The sequence below is a fragment of the Athene cunicularia genome (genome assembly GCF_003259725.1).
Source record: "Athene cunicularia isolate RWA chromosome 7 unlocalized genomic scaffold, athCun1 chr7_part1, whole genome shotgun sequence".
NCBI lineage: Eukaryota > Metazoa > Chordata > Aves > Strigiformes > Strigidae > Athene > Athene cunicularia.
In genome coordinates, this window is record NW_020799107.1 from 35,396,850 (window position 1) to 35,407,643 (window position 10,794).

At 40.8% G+C, this 10,794-nt stretch overlaps 1 protein-coding gene across 2 annotated transcripts in view; it reads left to right on the forward strand.

The window, feature by feature from the left end:
* ACVR2A (activin A receptor type 2A) overlaps positions 1 to 10,794 on the forward strand; it is a 68,654-nt gene that overhangs the window by 53,061 nt on the left and 4,799 nt on the right. For both annotated transcript variants that reach the window (XM_026852155.1, XM_026852156.1), the window contains 5 exons: positions 2,783 to 2,926; positions 4,156 to 4,299; positions 5,961 to 6,106; positions 7,162 to 7,276; positions 8,562 to 8,700. In XM_026852155.1, the coding sequence (XP_026707956.1) occupies positions 2,783 to 2,926; positions 4,156 to 4,299; positions 5,961 to 6,106; positions 7,162 to 7,276; positions 8,562 to 8,700 (688 nt within the window). The remainder of the gene's footprint in view (positions 1 to 2,782; positions 2,927 to 4,155; positions 4,300 to 5,960; positions 6,107 to 7,161; positions 7,277 to 8,561; positions 8,701 to 10,794) is intronic.

Genomic DNA, 10,794 nt, shown 5'->3' on the forward strand with positions numbered 1-10,794 from the left:
GCTTTTGTGAGTAAATTTGGGCATCTAGTTTCACTTCTAACTGTAACTATTGCAAATTGAGGACAGTGAATTTCCCTGGTGCCTGAAATAATCATAAATGGCTTTGGCACTGAATGAAAGGCAGCACGGGAGGGAAAACTTAACTCTTAAACTTCATTTTCTGTATTGTTGTTTGTCCAGTTTAAATCCAACAGTTGATGTAACAGCTGTAAGCATCTCTTGCTGTCATATTTGTGAGAGGATTCCAAACTTTTTTGAGGATAGTATTGTAATGTGTCTCTGATCTGAATTTCAAACATTCCATCTTCTTTTATAGTTATTAATCTGGGGAATGAGGTTACAGTTTCTTTAAATTGCTATAAATACATCTCTCTATGAAATTTGTTCTTTTTGAAGGATATATTTGTTGCTTAATCAGAAACAAGAGACTGGTGATTCATACCTGTGCTTAAACTGCTCAAAGCTTTTGTTGGATACAGAGGCACTTGTCTCCATTCTCACAATAGTATACTTCAAACCGCAGTTGCTCCGAAAATGTGCCTTTAACATGCACAAGATTTTTACGTTGCTAACTGAAGTGCTCAAATACTTAACTGTTGAGTACTCTCAATTCTTTCATCAAAGCAGATACTCCAGTGTTTTTCGTTCTTTCTCTTTAAAACAACATTTCAGCTGTGACAGTTTGGGCAAAAATAGAGAAGCCAAGTTTTGGAGGCTTTTTTAAACAGTAGACTTTTTTATTGTGTTTTGCTGGATTTTTTGTTGTTGTGTTCTGCTGTGTGGATATAATTTTAAAGTGATATCCACTTTTCACTTGTATGTTTCTTTCTTATGTAATATTGACACTTATGGTACAGTTCTGTGGTCTGCACAGACCTTCACTGCCACCAAGAGCAGCTGTTCACCTCTTCTTGTCGCTGATCTATCAGTCTGCCCCCAGGCTACCATCACGGGCATTGGCATCTGCCATTCCCTGTAGTAATTTGGACTGAGGAATAAATCGAAGTTTAAATTTAATACACGGGAAGGTGGAAAGAAGGTGGAGCTGTCTCTCGTGGTAATTCTGCTCAGGGACCACTACACACCAGGACTGCAGGAAACGGAGATCAGGCAGAAGAGAGTGTTTCTCTGGTTCTGTGCGTAGGGTTATGCCGTTTGATGCAAAGGCATGTGTAAATGGGTCTGGTGTGTTTGGTGCTGGTAGGGAAGAAGCTTACACAGGTATGACCTTAACCTAGTGTGGTAGATGAGAGAGAAGGGCCAGCCCTGAAAGAAGCCTGTCTTTGGCAAAAAAGTTGAAAATCTGATTGTTATATTCAGACGCTGCGTGTGACACAGAATGGAAGATGTGTAAAATGTGTTGATTAGGACAAGAGGGAATGGCCTCAAGCTGCCCAGGGCAGGGTCAGGCTGGCTCTGAGGAAGGATCTCTGTGCAGAAGGGGCTGTTGGGCGTTGGAATGGGCTGCCCAGGGCAGGGGGGAGTCCCCGGGATCCCTGGAGGGGTTGAAGAGTCGGGCTGAGCCAGCGCTGAGGGATCTGGGGGAGTTGGGAACGGTCAGGGGGAGGGTCATGGTTGGGCTGGAAGAGCTTCAGGGGCTTTTCCAACCGAGATGATTCTGTGAAATAAAACGTACAAGATATTCGATAAGCTGTCGCATTTTCTTGCCCAGAAAGGGGAGCTGTTCAGATCTGTCAGGGTTACATGGAGAGCTGTATGGAAGCGCTCTCTCGCTTGCAGTTGTACTTCCCAGCTCGTGGTGTCATATTTGAAAAGGAATTACCGGGTTAGTCCCTCAGTGAAGTACAAACCCTGTAAGATAGGACAAGATAATCTCTCCCCAGTTCTGTTTCTGGGGTACAGCCCAGAACTCACATATCAGTAACGTATTGGCTGTCTACGTTGGAAATTTGGGGGCAGTAGAAGTGGATGGGTAGGTTGAAGACTCGGTGCTGTGGCTCTCCTCACACCCCTTGCAGGGCTGACTCTGGAGGTGCTGCCATTTGGATTCCTGTGCCAAATGTCTGCACTATACACATGGATTAATGGGTTCTGAATGAAGAAAAATGCTAGTTAATTCCTGGAAGACCTTGCAGTAGCAAGGTTGGCTTTGCAACCTTACGCCCCTAGTAAGCAGTGGAGTTTTAGAAGTAGTACTGGTACCGGCTCAGCAGTTTGGGAGCAGGGACGCGGTGTATGTGGTAACTGCAGACAGAGAGGAGATTCACTGCAGCTCTGCACTGCTGCCCCCAGCCAGAATCCTCCCGCAGATACCTGCTGCTGCCCGGCTGGTGCCCCAGCGATGCAGGGAGTCACCCCAAAACGGCCTCTGTGGCTTCAAGCCACCAGGCCACTGAGCTATAAAGGATTAAACAGGTCTCAGTGTGTCAAACAAACCAACCAACCAACCAACACATCCTTAAATGTGTCAACGATGCTCGTTTTAATTCTGTCTCTTAAAGTAACAAGTAAAGCTTGATTATCTTTATTCCTTAATTTCTGCTGTGCTTTTACACCTGGTTAGACAGATTTATACTGTAACTGTTATGCTGTCGCTTGCACATTAATTCTGAGCATGTTTTACAATCTCTTTAGTTTTGTTTTGTTTTCCCTGCGGAGAAGGGTTGCTGTTTTTGTTTCTGGCTTGTTTGGGGGAATTTGTTGCAAGGGGGGGTTGGATACATGATACAAGTCTCTTCCAGTTTATGAGCCTTTATTTGTAGTGCTGCCATCATAGCACATGTAATAGCAAAACTAATTAATGCTTTTAATCCGATTTCAGGATCCTGGACCACCACCACCTTCACCGCTGATGGGTTTGAAGCCGTTGCAGCTACTAGAGATTAAAGCTAGGGGAAGGTTTGGTTGTGTATGGAAAGCTCAACTACTAAATGAGTATGTTGCGGTCAAAATATTCCCTATTCAGGTAAGCAGAAGTTCTTGGTGTTGCTTGTAATTTCATAATGTTAAACCAGCTTTTCTACTCACAATAAGAGGCTTTTATTTTAGAGAATTTTCAGTATATACTGGAAATCTAGATAGAAATATCTAGAGCTGAAAAATGCACAGATAGAATTTTATTGAATTAAAATCAGCATTTTAATGCAAACATGTAATTGAAAGAAACTCTGTGAAATTCATAAAAATACGTATTTGGCATGACTAGTTTCAAGCAGCTCTCACGTCTCTGAGAATGTAATATTTTTCAAATTAAATTGTACTTAAAAGGAACATCCTGAAATGCAAACCTATAAGGTGACTGTTTCTATTAAATACGCCTCAATTAAGTGAAATAATATTTCCTTCCCAGCAAGTACCTTCTGAAAGCCATGTTTTAGAATAGATTGTGTTCATAATTTTAAAATCCAGTCTAGTTAAAGAATACAAAGTGATCATACATAATGCTATCAGGATAGATTTTACATTAATTAAAACCACCACTCACTACATGAGGTGAGGAAATGTGCTTGTGTGTTCTGATGATTAACCAAGCGTTCACTTGCTGAATAAATACATGTGCAGGTTCTTACTCTTCTAGGAGAAATGGCATGTACTTATGCTGGTTTCAGCCATCAGCACAACATAAATTAAATCTGAGACTTTGTTCATTATTTTTAATTAAGGAAAACCTATTTCTAATTCTTTATGGGGTTCTTGAAGGTTAAGAAAATACAGAAATTGAACCATGCTCTTAAGACTAAATCAGTGGTAATGATTTGCATTATGTAGGCTCCAGTCCTAATCTACAGCTTTACTGTGTTGCCCTGGTTCATACCTGTGAAAGCTGAGGTGGTTTTCAGCTGTTGATGTTTGTTCATAACAAATTAAGTTTTTCAGACAATTTTCTACTATATGTGAGTATGCAATGTATGTGAAGACAGTTTTTCAGATTTTTTTTATATTTTAGGTCAGTAGTTACTAGCACAAATACTGCTATTAGCATAAACATTTGTAACTTTTAATTAGGCATCCTCATAATGTTAATAGCATACACTGTGCTTTCTCTCCTTTAGGTAGCAAATCCTGTCTTTCCAAAAAAAAAAGTTTTAGTCATTTTGACAGCTTATTTACAAATGCACAGTAAATTGTAGGAGAAAGTCCCTCTTACTGCCGTTATTACAGTATTAACTTGGTTTCATGATCTTCTGTTTAAAGGACAAACAGTCATGGCAGAACGAATACGAAATTTACAGTTTACCTGGGATGAAGCATGACAATATTTTGCAGTTCATTGGTGCAGAGAAACGAGGCACTAGCATTGATGTCGACCTCTGGTTGATTACAGCATTTCATGAAAAGGTACGGTTAGTTCCAATGTAGTTTATTTTCTTTATGATTATGACAGAGGAAGAACAGCCTTGGAAATGTCACAAATGTGAACTTGAGACAGTTAAGAAATAAAATTTAAAATGGCTTTCTCTTCAAGTTAGCTTGTCTCTTTTCAATGGATATGAATTTATTTAAATTTATTTTCAGGCAGCTGAGAAAGTTGTCATCAGTCTTTACTTAATGGAGGAGTTGTTTTAGAAAACAAAAATTCGTTCTACTTTTTTGCTTCTGAGAATGTGTATTTTTGAATATCTCCCATCTAAACCTGCCTAAATTAAGCTCCATCTTGCAGAGATCCTGCTGGTTTTTTTTCCTCGTATTAGCAGACTTCAGTCTATACGAATGAAGTGATACCTATCAAATCTATTGTGCTAACTGCAATAAATCTAATTAAGGATGTGGTCACTATTTTGTTTTATCCACTTTTTTTTTTTAATGCATGTAACTGTCACAGAGATGTAAGTACAGAGAGAAAAAACAAAAAGCACCCAAACTTAAATTTAGCCCTAGCACAGGCAAAGAGGCATTAGATGTTACCTGTAGCAGATGTGAGAAAATGCAAATTTGTGTGATATGGACATGCCAGCACATTAAGTCGAGCTCATGGATCATACTGCTAGTTTTGAATGTTACATTCTTCATTCTGACTTTTTCGTCTCGCTTCTGCTTTAATAATTCAGAAGTCCAATCAACTATTGAAAATTTTTGACAGATCTTCACAGTAAAGTAGAAAATATCAAACTAATTTGCCTTTCTGAAAAGTTACTGCTATTTTTTTGTTTGTTCTTTGTCTAAGAGTTTTAAAAATCTTGTTACTGTTAGAAAGATGGCACCTGAGATGACTCCCATTGCTGGAAATTATGAATGTTTTATTTTATTTTTAAAGCGTAGCCTCTACGCTTTGACAGCTCTTTGTTTTTCCTTTTTGTGTCGGCTTTTCACGCAGCAGCATGTGCCACAGTGACATTTCACAAACGGGATAATACATAAATCCATGAAAATGTCTGCACAGAGTGGGCTATAGAAGTGTGTTTGAAGAGAAGAGCTTTATGTTGAATAGTTTTTACTTCACATTATCTCTGTTTATTCAGAGTGTGTACTTCACTCAAAGTGTGTTGTGAAACTGGAGTTCACTGTTGTTGGTCCACGAGAGCAGACAGACTGTCAATTAAAGGCCCTCAGGAGTGGTCATACACATTTCAGTGAGATTCTTGAAGGTGAATCTGACCTGTAATTTCCCATGCCCAGAAGATGATAAATCATATTTGTAAAAGCAGAGTTGTCTTTATAAAGAATTTAAATACCGTAAGTTGGGCTCTCATGTCTGACACTGACAGTCAAGTGCAGTTATTGTCAGGTGTGCCACTGAACTCGACTTGATTGTGCTCTTTGCTTGTTGAGGTGATGGGTAGATGCATCTTGATGCTAATTGATGGCCTAGAGGTGATGCAAAGGGTAATTTTTTGTTGTTTAAACTAGCAGATGTTTGTGTATGTGTGGGTGTAATTATATGGTCCATCAGAAAACAGAGAAAGGCAGGCGGGCATATCGTGTTCTTGAATGACAGAGGCTGTCTCAGGCTTTGCTTTATCAAACTGATCTCTCAATTGTTTTTCTTTTTGGCTGCACAGGGTTCATTAACAGACTTTCTCAAGGCTAACGTGGTTTCTTGGAACGAGCTATGTCACATCGCTCAAACTATGGCTAGAGGCTTGGCTTACCTTCACGAGGATATACCAGGGCTAAAAGATGGACACAAACCTGCCATCTCACACAGGTACAGTGTATGTAAAATACTTGCAGGTGATTGTTAGCATTTAACTTTGAGCTAAAGGATGGGCAATGTGGATAGGTAGGAAGATTTCAGATAATTACTCAGAGGTATCCTCCTTCCAGAAATACTGAGAACCTCATTAGAAAAATCTGCTCGGCCTAAGCAGAAATCTAGCTGATGATTTATAGAACTTGGTGTGGTGATTGTGGTTAATGTCATAAATTCTTTTTTTTATGCAGTTAATTCTTTAAGTACCCTCTGCAGTATATGCAGTCATTGGCATTATAGCCATCTGAAACAACTGAAGCACTTATATACGTAACTTGAGGTAGTACTGAATGCCTTCAGACAGAAACATTTACTGTGAGTGGTGTTATGCCTGTTATTGAGGGTAATCGCTGGGTTTTTTTCAATGAAGTTAAGTATAGAAAGCTATTAATAGAAGTAAGGAGCTGAAGTGATAGTCATAACCAAAATGGAAGGTAGGCATATAAAGTAAGAGAAACATCCAAATTCTGCAGAATTCTGGCTAGTTCATGAGCAAAACTGCTTGGCTGATGGTAAAATGGGGGAGGGGGAGAGGTACACACAGGACAGATGGGAATCCCTGGATCGAGTCCATAAGCTTTTGTTTCTGCAGGAAATCACGTATCTCCTTGTTAGAAACAAATCAAGATGAATTTTCAGTGTTTTGTTGCCTGTCATTTAAACAAACAAAATGGAGTTGTAACTAAAGTATGCGGTACCTACATTTTCATTCTATTTTGGTATCACAGATGCTTATAAATCTGTCTGTATTTTAAAACTAAGCATAAAATGATAAATCCAAGTGCAGTCTCATACATTTCCATAAGAATAAAGGTATGCAAGCATACTCCTAGGTCTTATTATAATTATTTTGTTGTTTAAATGGACTCCTCCTTTACAATTTTCTTGCCTTTCACATTATAATTTTCTTTTTTTTGTTATATTACATTTTCCTTAGAACTTTATATGATATTTTGTGTTTTAGATCTCTAATGTTTTTGTTGGGTTTTTTTTTTTCCTTAACTTGAAAGGGACATCAAAAGCAAGAACGTGCTGCTGAAAAATAATCTTACAGCTTGTATTGCTGATTTCGGTCTAGCTTTAAAGTTTGAGGCTGGAAAGTCTGCAGGGGACACCCATGGACAGGTAAATAGATTTATTTCCATAAATGCAGATACAAACTGCATGTGAATGGAAGGGGGTAGTTTAGGCTACCTTCCTTCACAGGACACTATCATCAACCCTACTTTAACTGACCTTTAAGGAATGTGGTAGTTTGTGATTTCTTCTCACAGGCTAAAAATTAAACAGTTCTTTAGATAATTACAGGTCACAGCCTTCACCCCATTTCACTACATGGCCTCTCTCTCTGCCTTTATTTTCCTTGTTACTGGAGGATTTGGACAATAGAGTGGTCTTGGCATCTTTATTAATTGTTCTGAGATTGTGCTCATTAATTGAGGAATGATACTGGCAGCCAGTTTCTAACTTTCTGACCTAGCAACAGTCACTCTCCTGAAACGACAGCAGCACTCATCAAGTGCTTGGCATACACAGGGAACTGGTTTAGTACCGTGTAGTTTTAAAATAACAAGCTGGAGCTTAGAGCATTACGGTTTCTGGAAAACTAAATATATTTAATTTTAGGCAGAACTTCACAGTTTATCATTGAGCGATGAAAAATAAATCCTTACAATAAGATTATGAAACCTCAGTAACACTGGTTAAGAGGAAGGGAGCTATTACATTGAAGGTTTAAATAGTGAGGCTCAAACATCTTAAATTCTGATTTATTCAGATGACAGAGTTCCATCATCGGCTGTGGTCCAAAACCATGGATATGCCCAGAGTTCTCACCTAATAGCTAGTTTTGTGTGATCTCTCAGTATAAATTGCACTTGTAGCTAGTTTTCCTTTTGTATTTTTATTACTACTCTTGTCATGGGAGAAACAAAAGCATGTTTCACATCCTTATGACATGAAAAAATAACAATAGTGACCTGGAAGAAAGTCAGAGTCACAGAATAGTTTGTGTTGGAAGGGACCTTTAAAAGGACATCTAGTCCAACCCCCCTGCCATGGGCAGGGACACCGGGACACCTTCCACTAGAAAATAAGAAATAGTGATGACAAATAAGTTGAATTGTTATGCAAATGTGTTATTTAAAAATAGATTCAGATTTTCCTGTTTCCTAAGTATCCTTTATAGGGTCCAGTTTCCAATTCCTCTTACCATCCATTGGATAGAGAATACAAGAAACTTCCCAGGACTTATCCTAAGCAAGAATAACTGTGACAATTTTTAATCTTTGACAAAAAAAAAAAAAATAGTACTGGCCTATGGTATTACTATAATTGCACCGTCTGGGGTGGTAATTGTGGTCCTGTTGATTCTGAGTGTACAAATTTTTATGCTTTCCTTTCTTTGAAGGTTGGTACACGAAGGTATATGGCTCCCGAGGTACTAGAAGGTGCTATCAACTTCCAAAGGGATGCGTTTTTGAGAATAGATATGTATGCCATGGGACTGGTCCTCTGGGAACTGGCGTCACGCTGCACCGCCTCGGATGGTAAGCAAAGCCAGCTGGTCTGTGGAATGCTGAACGTTGTGGGAGAGGTGTACTGAAAGCAGGGAATGGGAAGGTAGATCATAAGTAATGAAAGTTAATGAGGGTGGTGAGTCCTGTGGGGAAATGGATGAAACACCAACATGGTGTAGTCACTTCATAATTTAGTATTTAGGGAAAGTTGTTTTGGTGTGGTTTGTTTTTTTTTCCCCTAGTTGCAATTTCTTCTGGTCATGGTGAGGAAGAGACTGTGGAACTCCTAACACAGTATGTTCCATTTCTTCTGAGTTCAGCCTGACAGTCTCAGTGCCCATCAGTTCATCTTAAACATCTGGAGGCTTTTCCTAAACAAAAGCTCAGATGAGCTCCACCTGGTAACAGAGACTGAGGAGGTGATGCCTCCTGCCATGCACCCTGGGATGTGGACAGCGAGGCACTTAATCCTGTCCCAACATAGTGAGGGAATACAAGGCTAAAAGACCTGCAGAATTTTCTTAGGACAACACATATATTATTACAAAGAGCACTGATGCAGTTAATCATTTTCTAGCTGCTCGTAAGCAGCACGGTCCCTCCTGAATCACGGTGAGCTTCAGGGCATCAGAGAGTCGGTTCTCTGTGCTGAGACACAGAAAAGTCTCTGGTTTAGCCACAGGTGCCAGAGTGAGACTGTGCCGTGCCACTTCAATGCTCCCTACCTTCTCTTTCTCATCACTAATGTAACATTAGTGCAGCTCGTACAGATATTAGAAGGGAGGAATTTCTAATTGCTGACAGCTTAGAAATTGAAAACCCGGTAACGTCTTCAAGTCTGCAGCCAGTACTTGGTTAGCTGGGGCCAGCACAGTTGTCTTCCTCAAAGCAAACCACTGCGTCCAGTTTTTAAGCTATCGGGGAAAGATATCAGATACCCTGTTTAAAGTATGAATGATATTCTTAAATTTTGTAAAGAGAGATCTTTTATGGGTGCCCAGTATAAGCTGGAATTAATCAAGAACAAGACAGAATGCTCAAAAATGGGAGAAAGTTGTGTTTTCAGTACAGTCCCTAAAGCAGCTGAGTTCAGCAAAGGGAACAGGCCAGTTTGGGTTGGGCTGGGGATGGCGTTTGTGTAAAACTCCCCTGTGGGAACCCGCTGGAGCTGCCAGACACCCACATAAACACCCTGACCTGCGCCGCAGAGCTCAGCGGGGTGCTGCTCCGTGCCCAGCAGGGCCCGCTGCCTCAGCCCTTCCTGGTGCAGGAGAAGCCACGAGGGAGATTTGACCCTTTTAAAAACCTGTAGCTGTTTGCTAAGAGGAGAGGCAGAGTCTTGCCCAGATCCCGGGGGCAGCCCCACAGCCCGTGTGGATTCCTGAGGCCTCGCTGTGCTGCGACACATGCGTGTGGAAGCGGCTCTGGAGGTGGTGTAGGTTTCTGCCAGGGGTGGGGATTTTTCCAGGAAGTTCAGGAGTGATGGAAAGCAGCTTCCTGAACCACAGCTTGGTGCAGATCTAGTCACAGCTGTTGGTTTTCTCTCTGCAAAGAATTTTTTTTTTTTTAAGAAAGCATCACTGTCTAATCAGCTTCATCTGTACCAGACTGTTCATTTCTTCTGTCTGCCCCTTCCTCCTTTTTTCAGCATCTTGATCTCAGAGCACAAAATACGTATGACAGTAGCGTAGAATTGTATCATCTACAGCTGTGTAATCTATAGTTCAGCATATAAACCTCATTCTGTTGAGGACAGACACCCTGCTTAGTCTCCAACACACCTGTTTAGCCCCGGGCTGTGGTGATGGGAAAAGGGACATGGTGGTTGCTGGTGTGAATTATTTTCAATGCAAGAGGCCATTCACAGCGTGGTAATCAGGTACCAGCAGAGACAAGAACTGGGGAGGAGGAGGATGATTTATCCTAGGGAAGTATTTTGTTGGGGGAGAAGCTGGGGACCAGGGGAGCCTCTCCCTGCCCTTGGGTTTCAGCTGAAAGGGAGCTGGGCAAGGAGGTGCCACATGCAGGAGAGCGAAGCCGTGTGCCTCCTGGAAACACTGCTGCTGCTTCACAGAATCCCAGAATCACCGAGGTTGGAAAAGCCCCTGAAGCTCCTCCAGCCCC